The sequence below is a fragment of the Polychytrium aggregatum genome (assembly GCF_025602895.1).
Source record: "Polychytrium aggregatum strain JEL109 chromosome Unknown BJ171scaffold_4, whole genome shotgun sequence".
NCBI lineage: Eukaryota > Fungi > Chytridiomycota > Chytridiomycetes > Polychytriales > Polychytrium > Polychytrium aggregatum.
Window position 1 is genome coordinate 461,745 of NW_026516206.1, and position 15,764 is coordinate 477,508.

General features: G+C 57.3%; 3 protein-coding genes across 3 annotated transcripts; 2 read left to right on the forward strand and 1 right to left on the reverse strand.

Moving 5' to 3' along the window:
• The first annotated feature begins 84 nt into the window (after window positions 1–84).
• BJ171DRAFT_210117 (Alpha/Beta hydrolase protein) lies at window positions 85–2,493 on the forward strand. The gene is made up of 9 exons (XM_053106353.1): window positions 85–264; window positions 346–548; window positions 732–767; window positions 887–978; window positions 1,075–1,157; window positions 1,240–1,430; window positions 1,592–1,657; window positions 1,749–1,919; window positions 2,049–2,493. Exons 2-9 carry the CDS (start codon window positions 381–383, stop codon window positions 2,394–2,396), a joined length of 1,155 nt encoding a protein of 384 aa, XP_052970626.1. The 5' UTR covers window positions 85–264; window positions 346–380; the 3' UTR covers window positions 2,397–2,493.
• Window positions 2,494–2,920: 427 nt separating this feature from the next.
• BJ171DRAFT_489303 (uncharacterized protein) lies at window positions 2,921–10,841 on the reverse strand. The gene is made up of 20 exons (XM_053109470.1): window positions 10,424–10,841; window positions 10,133–10,264; window positions 9,805–10,035; window positions 9,568–9,628; window positions 8,464–9,403; window positions 8,013–8,348; window positions 7,776–7,880; window positions 7,413–7,520; window positions 7,232–7,261; window positions 7,043–7,151; window positions 6,788–6,945; window positions 6,563–6,680; window positions 6,401–6,498; window positions 6,217–6,294; window positions 5,909–6,110; window positions 5,433–5,758; window positions 4,994–5,304; window positions 4,120–4,896; window positions 3,492–4,014; window positions 2,921–3,370 (listed from the first exon to the last, which is right to left on the reverse strand). Exons 1-20 carry the CDS (start codon window positions 10,821–10,823, stop codon window positions 3,053–3,055), a joined length of 5,361 nt encoding a protein of 1,786 aa, XP_052970627.1. The 5' UTR covers window positions 10,824–10,841; the 3' UTR covers window positions 2,921–3,052.
• Window positions 10,842–12,968: 2,127 nt separating this feature from the next.
• On the forward strand, window positions 12,969–15,626 carry BJ171DRAFT_210218 (uncharacterized protein). The gene is made up of 3 exons (XM_053106355.1): window positions 12,969–13,462; window positions 13,578–14,202; window positions 14,399–15,626. The coding sequence occupies exons 1-3, from the start codon at window positions 13,106–13,108 to the stop codon at window positions 15,592–15,594; spliced, it is 2,178 nt and encodes a 725-aa protein (XP_052970628.1). The 5' UTR covers window positions 12,969–13,105; the 3' UTR covers window positions 15,595–15,626.
• Window positions 15,627–15,764: the final 138 nt, after the last annotated feature.

Below are 15,764 nucleotides of genomic sequence, written 5' to 3' on the forward strand. Positions count from 1 at the left end.
TGCCGGCGTCTTCCGGGGCGGATGGCGACTCTGTGGCGCGCCCATTGTTGCGCCGCGTCCAATCGGTGCCGACACGTTGGGGGAGCAAGCCCACACAGGCTTCTCTGCGCACGCACAGCAATCCTCCTCCGGACCCATCGGCAAGCTCCAGAACCAGCCGGCAGCAGCCATATAGATTGGCCGTGGCCCCCGCCTCGTTTGCAGGCCAGGCTCTGACCTCTGTCTGCCGGCCCAGATCATCCCGTCGGCGCTGGCTTCCCCCTGGTAAGCTCGGCCTGGCGCCGGTCTCGTCCGAGCGTCGCTGCTACGCGGCCGTCCTGACTCATACTTGTCACTGCCCGCCAGAGACCCCGACCGTCCTCGATCCTGCATCGGTAGCCATGTTTGCGTCCAAGATCCTTGCCTTTGCAAAGTCGTCGCTGGCCAGAGACGCCAGCAAGTACAATCCGATAAAGGGCAAGACCCGGGTCGGCTTTGACCGCGGGCAGCCCGTCGACATTTACCATGAGATTCATGGCTATGGCGAGCACAAGGTTCTTTTCATCACGGTAGGCATCTGCCCACCGATTCTGTCGAAAGGAGGGTGGCCTTCGAGACAGCGCTGCACTCGACCTCTGGGCGTCGCCGCGTGCTGGCTAGGCGCCGTCACTGCCGTTCTCCCTCTGATCTGGAATTGTGCATGGCTCATGCCTGTTTCTCTCTGGCGTTCCGTTGCATGCCGGTCCGCTCAGGGATGGGCTGGCTCGTGCGATAATTGGAAGTTCCAGGTGAGTGACCTGCCGCTCTAGCAATCCCGACACCGTCGCTCAGGTTGCTGTCGCTGCCACCCGATATCGCCAAAGCATAAATCGGCTGCCCTGACGAAGCATCATCTCTATCGCTCAAGACCGAGTATTTTGGACGACACGGCGACTTCCAAGTCTGCATATACGAAAACAGGGGGTCGGGATTCTCGAGTGCCCCGCTCAAGCGCTACAGGTTCGTTCTCGAGGAAACACAGACTCCGAGGACTGCTCTGGCCGGCCCTTGGACTGGCCTGGTCCGATGCTAACGGAGCACCCATGCGGTCCGCAGGATGGCCGACATGGCACATGACGCCAAGGAACTGATCCAGCACCTTGGATGGAAAAATGTCCACGTTGTCGGTGTCTCCATGGGTAAGCCACGCGCAGCCATCCGTTCGCTCTGCACCAACCGCAGTTGGGCAGCCCACTGACAGGAGTGAATCGGCATCGCCAGGCGGCATGATTGCCCAGGAGCTTGCGTTGATGATGCCCGACCGAGTCCGCAGCCTGTGTCTGGCGTCGACCCACGCTGGTCGGGCATTCCCTCCTGCAAAGTACGCTCCAATGGTCATGTCGACGCTCGCCAAGATTGCCCTCGGCCTCGAGGAGATGAAACAGAATGTGCCCAAGATGCTGTACAGCCATGTAAGCTGCCTCAGTGATGGCTGTGGCATGGAGTTGGCCTCGTTGCGACAGTTGGGGGAGGGGAGACGCACATCGAACGAGTCGTGCCGATATCGTCGCACTGCTCTGCACCTCGGATATCTCCTCGGTTGTCTCCTTGCGCTTACCGCTCGACACCACAGAACTGGCTCTACAGCCCCGCACCACCCGAGACGGGATATGACACCAATCTAGAGTACATCCAAAAGGTATGTGTCCACTTTCTGCCCAGTATGCACTGTCCGTGCCCTCAGGCTGTGTCAACCAAAACACTAAGTGTGCTACGTTTGGCACATTCAGTTTCATGATGGCCGGATAGACGAGCGACCGCCGCAGTCGATTGCTGCGGCCTTTGCTCAGTTCACCGGAATACTGCGACACTATGTTAGCGCCGCTCGTCTTCGCGTCCTGGCCGAGCGCTTCGAGAAGTACTCGATTCCGGCCATGGTGGTCCACGGAACAGAGGATTGTGTAAGCAACGTCCACTGCGTCATTGGTGAAACCCGGCTCAAGGGAAGGCATGGTCATGCGAGCGTCTATCGATGGTCGTGTTCTGATAACGGCACTCTCGCACTCTCTTTCATCCACCGGCTGGTCTAGCTCGTCCACCTCAAGAACGCCTATGACCTGGCCTCAAATCTTCGTGCCAGACTCGTTGTTTTTGAGGGCCGTGGGCACGCCATGAACCACGAAGACATCGATACATTCAATTCGCTGCTCCTCCGGCACTTCTACACCGCCATCCTCGGCAAAGAGTGCGAAGCAGCAAGTCGCGCCGGGTGGCAGGCCGAGTCGAGCACTCACAGCGAAAGCGGAGGCGCCCTTGTGCTCCATGATCAGTCGCCTCTCAGCTCGGCTCGGCAGCTGCTCGGAATGATTGCCAACGACCCCAAGCTGTACATTGAGTGGCTTAGTGCCCATCGAGAAGCCCTCAAAGCCTCACACTAGTCCACTGCTCTCGTACACGGCTGATGCTGTCTGTCGTGCATTGGATGGGACCATGCGGGCTCTGTCCCTTGCCCGATGGAGGTCTAGCAAGAGGTTTGTGCACGACAAGGACAACCAGTAGCGCCAGCCCTGGCTTTGGCAACTGCCTTACCGACGACATTGCACCCCTCCCTCTCTTGCATCTTGGTTCTTCATGTTTCACCTATCATATTCTGGCTCTTTCCTCACTTCCCTTACGCTTGACCAGAGCGACGGTGGTCGGCAGATGCAGCGGCTGTCTGGTCAGCTCCTGCTCCATATCACTCAGCACCTCGTAGTTTTCTCTCTCGGCGATGCCTTTTCCAGTCGAAAATGGCCATCGCCGAGGTGTGTGCGAGGTCCTGTCGCCACCACTTGCCTGGAATTCCCTGACGGCGCAGCTGATAGTTCCCGTCGCCTCCCCACCTCATACTTTCGGGCCCCTGTGGCCCATTCCTCTCTCCGATCCGTCCTCCAAGACCTTCCACGAGAACAGGAGCAATATATATTGTACCATCTCTTCATCGGTTGTGTTATACGCACAAGGGGCTTTGTGGGCGACTGTCGGAGCCGTGGCCACGGCTGCTTGCACTGGCACCGCGCGGTCATTTCGGGCTGTTGGCTGGCTTGGAGGCTGTCTACACCAGAACTTGATTGTCATGGCTCCCAGCATCGACTTGGACCTCGACAGAGAGCGGCGCTTCGGGGGCGAGCAAGTCGTGTGGATGCTCGTCCGTGGGAGAGTGCGGGAGAACGGGGTGTAAGGGGTTCAGCGCGGGCGGTTCGCCGCCTGGAGGAAACAGCTCGTCCCTCAGACCGGGTAAGAAGGGATCGAGATGCTCCCAAGTGCAGCTCCAGAGATTCGATGTCGGGCTTCCAGTCTCGGTGAACTGGAAGACGCCTTGCATGGACATGACCAGCAGCATATTCTTGAGGGACTCCAGCACGCCCTCGTACTGAGCGAGATTGCAAAAGCATGTTCGTTAGAGACAGACCAAAGGATTCATATCAGCACCAGCACCAGCACCAGCACCAGCACCAGCACCACCAGTATCGACTTTGCGAACCAATGCTCACCAGAATTCCTGTGCGTCCGACATTGTCAGGCATCGACGCCACGTCCAGGTAGCTCTTCATGTACTCCAGGATTCGTCCCCACAAGCCCACAAGCTCCCTCGAGCTCACCAATCGGGGCAGGAAGTTCAAAAAGAACTTGCAGAGCAGACCGACGGCCCGCATCCGTGTCTCATCCATCGAAGCCTCGTCGAGTTTGAAGACGGCTGGCTTGAGCAACTCCTCCAACAGGGGGAAGAGGACATTCTCGAGGCAGCTGATCCAGCATTCCAGCCTCGAGCCCTCCAGCAGCAGCTCCCGCGAGAGAAGCGCGCGCTGCAAATAAGTCAGAGCGGCCTGTCGAACCTCCCGCGACGGGTGGTAGCATTGCTGCTCAAGGCCAGACAGAATCGGCAGCCAGTACTCGAACCATGCCCGCTCGGGACGCATCGATGTCTGAGTGATCAGCTCGGGGATTCGGGTATGTAGCATGTAGAGGCGCTCCAGACTCTTGAGCGATCGTTCAATCGCGGCGTGGACATGAGGACTGAGAAACATAGAATTGTGCCACATGCAGAATCGCTGATCAGTCGGGGAGGGAGGGGAACCTGAAAGCTATGCAACTTGGCAGCAGCGGCGGACTCTACCATACCTTTTGCCGCGCTCATGAGCAGGTACTGTCGGACGCGGGCTTTTGCGATCGGACTCGGATAGCTTTCCAGAGCCAGATCCGCTGCCAGCGAGGAGCAGTGCCCCAGAGGCGACCGAATAGCCGATCAGCAGATCGACACAATCCGAAAAGTTGTCGCTGGAGACGATGCTGCTGGATCCCTCCGAAATCAAGAATGTTGTCACTTGGAAGCCATATCCAGCCGCGGCCGGGTTCATGCTGGATTTGGACAGCAGGGCCAAAATGGTGTCGGACTTGGCGCACGAAACAAGCAGGCTGGAGTGCGTCTGGACAAGCTGCACAAGGCCAGCCATCAGCGGCTCGCCAATGGTGGCTAGGGTGTCTGGGGAAAGCTCCAGGAGAAAGTCGAGTGACTGCAGGACCTGGGGCATTGTGTCTTGGTGATGGGCCAGACGCATTATCAGACGCAGCAGAGCCGAGGCGCTGTGGCACTGCAGAGCATCGGTGCGGAAGCCCGCTTTGTAGCCGAGGAGTGTCTTGATGTGCTCAAAGGCAAGTGGCCACACAACCTGCAGGCGATCGCGGTTGAAGATCGTGACCTGGACCAGCAGCTCGAACAAAAAGATAGCCGACGGGTTCAGTTCGTGCGGTTCGGGTGCTGACGAGTTTCCACTAGGATCATGTGTGATCGCCGCCTGCTCTGAAAGATTCGATCGCGATGCGGATCCCGACTCCTCGACGAAGGAGGACTCGATGATGGCGCGCATCATCAGCTGCAGCGTCTGTGTCTCCAGGAATCTACACGAGGGGACAGGGTGGGAACAGTCAGAGACAGCAGCGCCGACTCGGTTGGCTATCATCACCGATGGGGCCAGCGCCACTGGGATGGACGTACCGGCTCTCGCTAAAGAGACGCTCGATGTTGGATGCAGCGATGCACTCTGTCGCCCGCCGCTCGGCATTGAGATCGGACTCTTGTGGGGACTCGTCGACGCGCTCATCGATAGTGGGGCCAGCCAGCAACAGGAGCTGCTGGAGAGTCGAAAATATGCCGGCAGTATCCCTGCGAGCCTCAACGACGGGCCTTTCGACTGGAGGCGGCTGCAGCAGCGGAATCTTGACCCGACCACGTAGGAAGTCGTCGACCTCGACCAAGTTCGCCGGAATCAGGTTGTGCACAAAGAGACTCTTGAGGCATGCCATGATCTAGTCACATTGGAGCCAATTGTAAGAATGGGACGTCTTTGAAGGGCGACAGCGTCGGCGCCGCTGCGGCGGATCGGGCACGCACCGTTCATCAGCCACACCCGCTTCCAGTAAACTGAATTCCTTACGTTTTTCCAGCCAGTGACGACCACATCGCCGTGCTCGGACACCAACGAAAACAGCAGCACCGTTGCAATCTGGCCCTTGGTGTTCCTGCCGAATTCGATGGCCCACGGATCGACCTTCTTTCCGGAGGAGCCACGGTCGTCGCCCCATGCGAGGTCGGTCCCCGAGAATTTGCCGTTGGACTCCAACAGCCCCGAGACACGGGCAAGTGTGTCCACGATCGTGTCAAATACATCGGATTGATTGAAGTGCGTTGCAAGCAGAGCGCAGTTGTAAAACCCGACGATTCCTTTCTGGATCGTAAGATCGTCCTCTGCATTCTCAAACACTGGGGCAGATGGAGGGTGTTAGCAGCCTGGCCAAAGCCAGGATAGCCAAAGCCAGGATAGTCACAGCCAGGATAGCCACAGCCAGGATAGCCACAGCTGCTCCGCCAGTCTCGGTGTGCCTTGGATCTCGGCTGCTCGGCGGAACTCACCATAGCTGATAGCCTCCAGAATCGCGCGCCAAGAAAGCAGGAATAGGTCCTTATCATAGGCGGTCGAGCGGTTAAAGATGAAAGGCGTGGTAGTTTCGGACGACTTGAGCAGGCCCTGCCAAGCGTAATTGAAGCCAAGATCGCCCTCGTGCTCCTCGGGCATAACGATTTCGTAATCTCGGATGGTTTGATAGATGTCGAGCTGTGTTGCACAGGTAAAATCAGTCCCTAGGCGCGTCAATATACAACGACACCACGAAGCAGGCCCTCGGAGCCCTGACGTTTGTGCGATGGGATCGAAGCTGTACCAAATATTCCTTTGAGAAGTCCTTGCCGTTGTTCACGCCGCGAAGGTTCTTGCAAAAGTCATCGTACGTCATTCGTCGCTAGAATCACAGGAAGAGTGTGGCAGAAGCGATATATATACGAGGTGAGTCCCGCATTCAGCCCAGATGGGTAACATAGAAAGTGGCACTGCGGTGCAATACTTACTCGGACTTGAGGATTGTGCTGGTCGGTGTTGAGCATAATGACCGAGTACGACAGGATATATGTGGCGTCCTGGGTCTCGATGTCCCTTTCGGGATTTCCTGGAAAGAGCGGCGAGTCTGAGTATTCTGTTGCATTCCCGAGCCAGCCGTCCTGTACACGCACCTTGTATAGTCTGGAAATAGATCTCGGCAAAGGTCTCCATGATGCGGGCAATCTGTTGAGACTCGCCAGGAAGTCGGAAACTCTCCAGCAGAAGCCGCAGAGCCTCATCCAGGCGTTTCTGCACCCCCCCCCCGATTGAGATGGCGTTAGAAACAATATCTCAGCGAGGGTTCAGCACCAAACAGCCGTATCCCAATGAGCTTGTGGTGTCCCAATGGTGCCTACTCCGTTAAAGTCAAACATCTCGATAAAGCTCTTGAGGACACCGAGGTTATCGGGTCGCGAGATGTAGTCGCCCAGCAGCCGCTTATCGATGCCAGGGGTCGTCTTGAGCAGGGCTGCCACGCTTTGGGGCGTGAGATCAGCAGGCAGGTAGTGGTTCTCTGTTTCGAAGGAGCAAGCGCCAGGAGCACGATAATAGTCAGCATAGCATCGTGCGCGCATGTATCGTTGGGAGGCTGGCTCTGGAGAAACACCTACCCTGCCAAAAGGCGATGCCATCCTTGGGTTTGATGTTGAAGCGATCGGCTCCCTCCTTCAAGACACGCTTGCGCGTCTTGTTATGAGCTATATGTTCGGGAGACAGACCCTATGATACGAATCGCGGATTAGTTAGTATCGAACAGTCACCAGGCAAGCGACAGCCGTGCACAGGTGTTGAGCACAAACCTCTGGATGGGAGCTAACATCGATGACATTCTGACACAGTCGGGACAGATGCAGATCCAACATTCGCGTTGGATGAATATCAAAGGTGTGAGATGAGGCCAAACGAGCACGTAGCTGATCCGCCACGACAACCGAGTGTGTCGAGAGCGTGTTTGGAGGATGCTTGGCTCCAGGGACCTACTCTTCTGTCGACGAGATGCTTGATAAACATGAGCAGCGTATCGAAGCATATGATTTGATGTGTCACTGCTGTGATGGGGCCGTTGGGAGTCATGTCCGGGAAGGAGTTCTGAGAGTAATGCACATGCAGGTGGCAAGAACCCAGTCGGAGCAATTACGAGAGCAAGCGACGTGGCGAGTCGTGAGCGCAGCCAGGACGAATATGCATCAGAATTAGCATGATGCTCCATATCAGAAGCAATACGAGGATCCTTGCGAGAACCTGCATCTGTGTCGAGGATACAAATTGCCATAGCTGTACGCAAACACACGGGGCTGCTGGTGATGGGCACCGGCGCTCGGCCGCTCGCATCAGCACGCTTACCCGAGCAAGAAACCACATGAGCTCCTCAAAGAGATGCCTTGCCGACAGGAGATCGGCATCATAGTTGATGTAGAGCTCTGTCATGAAGTGCGGGTAGTACGACAACTGCAGCGGCAGTGGTAGGGTCGATTCAGTGGGCGCCCGGACAGGTGCATGCATCAAAGTAGGCGTCTGTCTGAGTCCTCGCCAATGCGGTGCCCATCCTCCATCCAGCTCGAATGGCTTTGTCATGTTTACCTGCAGGATGGTGTCGAGCACAAGCTCGCGGACTTCTCCAACAAGGATTCCGGTCTTTTGGAGCCCCAACACCGACGGCGAGCGATCAGCAACCGAGCTTCGAGAGCCCGTGGCAACCTGGGACGCATCGTCCTTGAGATCGTCAATGTTCATCCAGCCAACGAGGCCGTTGTCGACCTTGCTCATCAGCCACTGGAGCAACCACTCCTGTTGAACCTTGAAGTGCTCTCGCTCCGTTTGGAACAGCGCAACAATGACCCGGAGGGTGACGTTGAGAATTGACAGCGTCGTGGCCGAGGGCGGCGACTGGACCGTAACGTTTGGATTTTGGAGCAACTGGAAAGGCAGCCGGTCGATGATCGCACCAGATAAAACAAGCGCGTCGCCGAGACCATGCCAATGAATACGTTGTAGGGGTGGCCATTGAGCGAAAGACTGCGACGGAACGTACCTGGAACAGATGCTTGCACAAATCATTGAGGACCAGGTCCTTGACGGCAAGGGCCATTTTGTCCTCGTCTGAAGCATCTTCGTCTGCGGTAGTATCGATGGGCGGAAGCAGATTGGGCTCTGGATTCTCTGACTCGATGGCCGAGAGCGGGGCCACGGGTTCCTGAAGTCCCTGCGCGGGTGGGCTGGCGACATCCACGACTTGGGTGGTGTCTTCCTCGCTGTTGAGGATGATCGTGGCCTTGGTGGTCCCGGGCTGTTCCTCGCTCACACCCACGCTGACGACCGAGCTCACGGGCTCCTGCGTGGTAATTTTGATGTCACCGAGAAGTGGAAGCCCGCCAGAGCTGCTTGGTGTCCTGTGATGATGGCCGTGGTGACCGTGGTGGTGATGACTGTGGTGTCCAGCCGCAGCTTGCGATGCTTCGCGCAGCTTGCGCTCTTTGGTGTATTGGGTGCCTTGCCCAATCCACTTCCCGAGGGACTGGCCACCGACTTCAACTGCGGTGGCCAGCAAGTTCAGCGCCACCATACGGTGCATGCTATCGGTGTGGTTACGATTGCGTGGATCAATGAGAGTGACGAGCACACGCACGAGCTCCAGGATTGAAGGGAGGCCAAAGGGCTGGAATTCTTTCTCGTAGCCGCCGTAGTCGCCCGCAGAGGTGGCGCCGCCATCGGACAGCGTCGAACGGATAGACTTTTGGCGCTCCAGATCCGACGACGGCTCTTCGACACCAGCCGAGTTCAAGACGTGATAATCAGATGGAAACGAGACGGTCGGTGATGCAATAAGAGGCAGCGCCGGGGCCCGGTTGCTGGGCAAGGGGGTGAGCGGCGCGGAAATCGACAGGCCCTCGGGCTTTTCTTTTTTGTACTTTCCGAGCGACAGGTCGCGCATACGCTTGTCGTGGTCCTTGGCTTTCATAATGGTCGTGAGCCTAGAGTCAGGATTTTCTTGAGGTCAAGAGCGGAACACAACGGGCAGTCGGAAAGAAGGTCCAGCGCCAGCCACATCGATCCGTGTGTGCAGTTCCATAATACGCCTGGTCACATCAGGGAGTGATGGTGTCACGCCGTGTGCTATCCAAGCAGCGACACTGACCTCTCGAACAGGGCTTGTACAAGTTTGCTCAGGGTTTTGTCCGCAGCTCGGCGGAGAAGTTCTGCACATGGACAGACGATACATTTGTCTTAGTCTCTGGCTTTCATAAGGACATAGATGACTACGAGACGGATTGAACTGTATCCAACTCGAAACGAGTATCATGGTGCAACCGTTTGATTCTGGCGCCGCCCTTGCTCAGTAGGACGGGGGGGGGCTGTCAGGGGCTCGACTTACCGCTCGATCGAACCTGGAAGCACATGCCAAACGAAATCTCGACCATTTCACAGATGCCCTTGTCGCTGAGACTTTTCTGCCCGGCATCGGATCCGACAATCACCCGAAGCAGTCTCAAGATTCGTGAAAGGACCACTTCGTCCGAGACAGCGTCTGTCGCCTGGAACTTGCATTGGGTCACCGAATGGGTCAGGAGAGCCATGGCGGCAGGCAGCGAAGGGTGGTGGGGATCTGGAGGGGGGGGCCGGTGGTGTCGCTTGTTAGGATAGCTGTGGCCCACGAAGCCCTCAGATGCGACAACAGCATCCTGCAGTCGCCAGGTCCTCACCAAGAACGCGATACTTGATGAAAGCCTCGATGCTGTTGAGCGCCGTCCCGGTGATGGGGCCGGTGGTGTTTCCGCTTCGGATGATATCCAGGAATGGAGCAAGAAGGTCCGAGGGATCCAGGTCTCGCAAATCTGGGTTTCGGCAGAAGCCACAAGACAGATGAGAAGCTGTGCTCGAGGGCAGATTCCAACATGGCGGCATCGCCATCCCCGGGACCACGTTGGCCGATCTCATCATCATCCGCAGGCAGATCTGGCGAGGGATTCAAGGCACCCGCGGCGCAAACTCACCGTGGATCAGGGTCAGACGAGCCTTGAGCTTGGCGAAGCCATGGAGCAGGTTCAGGGTTGGATTGTCGGCCAGTGTGGACAGACGGCTGTCGAGCTCGACATGGTCATTGCGGACCGCAGAGGTGAATTCGAGGACCGACTCCAAGCCGTCGACTCCGTGGACAGCGCTGTCGGCGCAGTAATCGTAGTCGCTGTGGAGCTTGGGGATGGCAAATGAATCGTAGCTTGAGAGCGACCAGCGAGCATTCTTGCGCATCGCGGTGGTGACGGCGGTGATCTCCATGTGGATGATTTGGATCCAGGTGAGCTCGGGGCGGCTTGCCCGCGCAGAGGGCACCATCCGGGCGAGGACCGACGGCGTTCGGGCAGGGCCGAGCGGCAGGGGTTCGGGCGCAGACATGCCGGAAGATGATTCTGCACGAACCTGGCTTGAAACGGTGTGGGAGGCCCGGCAGCCCAAGACACGATCCAGGGCGGGCGCGCTCTCGCCGCGATCGCCGAGACGCATGCCGAGACACATGCCGATTGGCGCCCGCGGCACCGAGAGCCCGCCGAGAGCCCGCCGACCGAGCCAGCAACAAGGCTCGACACTTGCCTTTTCCGGCCGGGACTCCACGTGTAAGACAGCCGTTCTGTGGCAGCACGCTGCGCATCCTGCACGTGCGCCATGGCACACATCAAGCCACGTGAGCAGGCGCGTCAATGGCCTGATTGGCGCATCAATGGGCGAATCAATGGCCGCACCCCCTGTGTCGGAGCAACCCCTGCCGCCGTGGCAGGCACGATCCTCAGAGAAGAATGCAGTGCTCCCGCTGGGCAACGGGGACGGCTCCACATCGTTGCTGCCATCGTCTCCATCGTTAACCACCGCGGCCGCACCTGCTGCACCGCATTCCACCGCACTACACATGGTCTCCAAAGCCGAGCCGGCCCGGATCACAGCTCGTGCAGCACCGAGACGGCCCTCAGACACCACCCAGAAGGTTGTCGTTGCATTTGGTCACAGCATCAACGTATCCGAGGTGCCGCCCCTCAGCCGGCGAGAATCGGTGCGTTAAGTTGACATAAAAGCTCGCAGGCGACCTGCTCCCATGATTCTGCTCGTGTACAGTCTCAAGGCCTCATACCACTTTGTGCACTCGTCAATGAACTCCCTTTGGTGGCTCTCTAGACTGTCAACGAAACCCCCGCATTGCATGCTGATGAGAACCCAGCAATTACGGCGAGACTCGTCAGCGATAAGCTCAAGAAACCAGCCCAGCCCAGTGACCCAAGCAAGCGGGGCAAACCAAAGCCATCTCCCCAGAAGACCGTGCGCTTCAACAAGACCGAGGTCAAGCCCTTGGAGACGTTACCCGAAGAAGCAGAGTCGGTCTCATCCATCAGCAACATCAGCAACAACAACATCAGCACCCGGACCACCACGCAAAGTATGAACCCGCACTAAGCCCGCAGCAGCAAGCCACACGATTTTTCACCTGCCAGGGTTACTCGTGTTTCCAATTTGTATGGCGGGATGACAAACTTTGCTTGCCATCGCTGCTGTGCTGATTTCAGTTATCGTCGATCGGATCTCGCAGAAACCAAAACCCCACCCAAGTCGAACAAAGGCACCAATCCAAAATCTTCAAAATCCAACCGCGGTGATACCGCAACTAAATCGGGGGCAAGGCAGTCCGCAAAGCGAGGCCAAGGTATGGACGAGGGGCGTGAGTATTTGCCGATGGGTGTGCCGATGCTCCAGGGCTGACCATGTGTTGGTGCCCAGAGCCCAAAAGCGGCACTGAGAATCCGAAACGACGCCCCACTACCAAGCCCGATGCGGCCGCGGCGGGACCCGGGCCCAGGTCCGAAACGAGTCGGGCTCGTCCCCCAGCAACAGCCCCGGGTAAGTAGTAGTATACAGCTGCCCACTCAGGTGCGATGCAGAGAATCGTAGAGACACCAAGGGCATAGTTTGGGCCCTCCTTTAGCCCAATCGTCATGAAGATACTCCTTCGAGTGCGGAACCTAATGAAAATACCACCATGTACCAATACCCATATGAATCATCAACTCATGGGACTGGCCTGTTGCCTCAACGGCCAATGACCGATGGCCAACTACCGATGGCCAATTTTCTAACGATAAGCGGCAAACCATCAGCAGCCGAGCAAAAGCACGACCAGCCCCATACTTAAGCACTCGACTGTATCAGCAAGCACCAAAGCGCCAAAACCGGCCGTTGTAAAATCAGACCAAAAAATCGGACCGAAAGAGGAGGTATTCAAAAAGATCGCAATTCAGGCTGTCGACACAGAACCGAGCTTGGAGTCGGAAACAGCTCCCGCAAGCATCGTAGGTACAAATGCAAAGGCGGGATCTGACAACAAAGCCAAGACGAATGAGCCCGTGGTTGGGGTCCCAAGGTCTAGGATGATCAAACCTGGCGCAATTCAGAATGACGATCTCGCTCGCCATAGAGCTGCCACATCGATTCAGTGTTGGTGGCGCAGGATCATTCGGAATCGGCAGGCGCAGGCGACGGAGACCCGAAATACCAATAAGGCAGCCACCCGATCTAGATCCAAGAAGAGCAAGGCGGGTGATCAACCTGATGCATCTGTCGAAGACAGATCCTTCCGAAGCGAGCTGGCGGCTGCGATTGCAAGCGAGATCCGGAAACAGCAAGTGTCGTCGCTGATGGAGGAGAAAGAAAAGTTTCGGAAAGCTCGCAAGATGCTTGAAAAGGACCGTATCCGACTTGAGCTCAGCGACCGGGCCGACATGAGCGAGGATGAGTTTGAGCTGCTCGATGCCTTGCTTCAGAGCAAGTCGGCAAAGAAACTCGCTGAAAGACTGAAACCGCAACGGGAAAAGGCGCCAAGCAAGCTTCAGAGCGAATCTATGGACTCGATCGAGTCGATCGGTTCGATAAATCAGCTTTCAGACGAATTCAGCTCACAAGAGGAGAGCCCAGCGCCCAAGCAGGACCCTGGCCGACATCGGTCTCGCAGCGAGCGGCCACACCACGATGCCGTGCGTGAGCGATATTACGACGTAAGTTCTAGTTTCTTGACGTGCAGTGATATTGCCAGACTGTGCGACTCTGTGATCAGAGGATGTCGCAATATGGCATCGTGCATATCAGTGATACTAAGCGTAGACTCCCCAGGGCTCCTATTCGGATGACGAGGTGGCATATTATCAAGACCAGGAACCACTCTCAGAATTCGACAGTCCGCCGTATGAGTGGTGTCCACGACCACCCTCGCCACCAATGCAGTTTCTGCCCCACTACCCATATTACCCCGGCGGGACGATATATCCGCCTCACTATCCGTTCGGATACCCATATCCAGACATGTACCCGGGCATGCCGCCAATGCCGCAAATCCATGGGATGCCCAGTCCCTTTCGCCAATCTTTCGGAAGACCCCGCCGCCGCAAGGCCGCAAAGTTGCGTGCTACCCGAGGCATCGACAAGCCTATGATGGTCGCGCTGCAGACTCCGTTGCGCATGCCCGAGCCTCGACCCGGCGATCGCGATGAAGACGACTTCAAACTCAAAGCTGGTTTTGCCTCGGAGCCCTGGGAAGAGCCGCCAGAGGAAGGGGCTCTGCGAGAGGCGGGGTACCGACACCCACCAGCTCGCGAAAGCCCCACCGGTTTGGATAAGATCGGCTCACGTCCGAAACCATGGCCTGTCGGCTATGTCAACCAAGAAATCATGGGAATACTGGAGAAAAAGGAAAATGATTCGAGACAGGCCGAGAGAGCGGACCAAGATCAAACGACAGGTAACGAATCTATCCTGCACACCAGCACGGCGTTGTCTTGGACGATTCTAGCCCTGTGGAGTCGCTCAGTGCGGAATGCGTGGTCAAAGCGCCGATAGCAATCTTCCCGATCCACCCAAGCCGCGTGATGTCGCTCAGCAGCTTCGCTGGTCCACAGCTCCGAACTGACTTGGTAGCTGTGTCGCTTAATCCACAGAAGCAACAGAGGTAGATGCCGGACCATACGAACAGCCCTCATATCACCGCTCCAATGTGGAACATGCTGCGTCGCCGTCCGTCGAGCTCACAGACCGCAGCGGTGCAAGCTATGAGGACCCACCAAATGGCTATGTGGGAAAATTACCTCTGGACCATGATCTAGTCTACGGAGTGCAACAGCAGCGATCCTCGGCACAGAATCATCCTTTCCAAACAGGGCCAAATCCCGAGTCTGCTTATCTGGCGCGCTATCTCGAGCGAACAGGCAAAGCCCCGGTTCAGATTCGCCATGCCCCCCTTCAGTCGATTGGCTCGAGACCGTCCCAGCAGTGGGGACTTGGACCGAGTCGACGGCCTTCGCAGACACCCGCTCGCACTGACTCCCTTGTTTCAGCCAGCTCTTCGGAACCTCGATACACTTCGCTCAAGCCGATCGCCAGCCAAAGAGAAATTGCGGCGAGAAGACCGCTCCAAGCGTACCAGCAAAAACCCTTGGGTGCCCTGTCCGATGACTCGGCTGTGGCAGGAGGAAACCCTGTTTCTGCTCCAAAGAAGAGATTGACTGGCGCTGTGAAGCCGGCACCGCTCGCAGCCTCATCCAAGCCAGTAGTGGTTGGAAAGACTCTCGGAGTTGCCTCGTCAAATAACACTGGGGCTCCTGATCAACGGCAGTATCTCCCACCACTTGTCTCCCAGCAGGAACAGGAGAGATCCGAGAATGCATACTTCCATCCAAACGAGTCGATTCCACACGAGCATGATGCTTCTGCACCCCGTCAGCGACTTCCCGCTTACCACGGGTATTCGGCTCAGCGTCTTCCTCCATCGGCATATTTCGAACATCCCGAGCATCATCAGCCTCTTCAGCTGCCGAGACATCCTCCATCATACAACTATGGCTCACCTCCGTCCGCGCCATATCCCCAGCAGCACGCACCATATCCCCAGCAGCACGCACCATATTTCCAGCAGCACGCGCCCTACTCACAGCACCACACAGCGTATCCTCAGTACTCCCCGCAAGCAACTTACCCGAATCCGGCTCCAGATCACCCCCCACCTCACCATCGACCCTGGGGCGATCCCCGCACCGGATACGCCACACAAGAAGCATATGCAGGCCCGCCATATCCCTGGCCATCCGCGCCGCTGCCAAAGAGCTATGAACCAACGGGCGCCGATATGTACCCGTGACGGCAAATCCGAAAGTCTGCGAGTCGATGTCTCGAAGTTGGTGAAGCAGTCGCTTGTCACGTCCTACAGACATGGCCACTGCCGGAACTGCCCGGGCGAGCGGCACAACGTGGGATGAGCAGCTTCATCACCGGTTTGGTGTTCATCGGGGTGCAATTTGATGGTATATT

What these genes read in the sequence shown, in the direction of transcription:
- BJ171DRAFT_210218 (XM_053106355.1), top strand. Translation starts at nt 13,106, where the DNA reads ATGGAGGAGAAAGAAAAGTTTCGGAAAGCTCGCAAGATGCTTGAAAAG. An exon ending in TGCGTGAGCGATATTACGAC is followed by an intron (nt 13,463 to 13,577) that starts GTAAGTTCTAGT and finishes TAGACTCCCCAG; the next exon opens with GGCTCCTATTCGGATGACGA. An exon ending in GGACCAAGATCAAACGACAG is followed by an intron (nt 14,203 to 14,398) that starts GTAACGAATCTA and finishes CTTAATCCACAG; the next exon opens with AAGCAACAGAGGTAGATGCC.
- BJ171DRAFT_489303 (XM_053109470.1), bottom strand. Translation starts at nt 10,823, where the DNA reads ATGTCTGCGCCCGAACCCCTGCCGCTCGGCCCTGCCCGAACGCCGTCG. An exon ending in CATCAAGTATCGCGTTCTTG is followed by an intron (nt 10,036 to 10,132) that starts GTGAGGACCTGG and finishes CCCCCCCTCCAG; the next exon opens with ATCCCCACCACCCTTCGCTG. An exon ending in TGTGCAAGCATCTGTTCCAG is followed by an intron (nt 8,349 to 8,463) that starts GTACGTTCCGTC and finishes CTGCCTTTCCAG; the next exon opens with TTGCTCCAAAATCCAAACGT.
- BJ171DRAFT_210117 (XM_053106353.1), top strand. Translation starts at nt 381, where the DNA reads ATGTTTGCGTCCAAGATCCTTGCCTTTGCAAAGTCGTCGCTGGCCAGA. An exon ending in ACAAGGTTCTTTTCATCACG is followed by an intron (nt 549 to 731) that starts GTAGGCATCTGC and finishes CGGTCCGCTCAG; the next exon opens with GGATGGGCTGGCTCGTGCGA. An exon ending in CGTTGTCGGTGTCTCCATGG is followed by an intron (nt 1,158 to 1,239) that starts GTAAGCCACGCG and finishes CGGCATCGCCAG; the next exon opens with GCGGCATGATTGCCCAGGAG.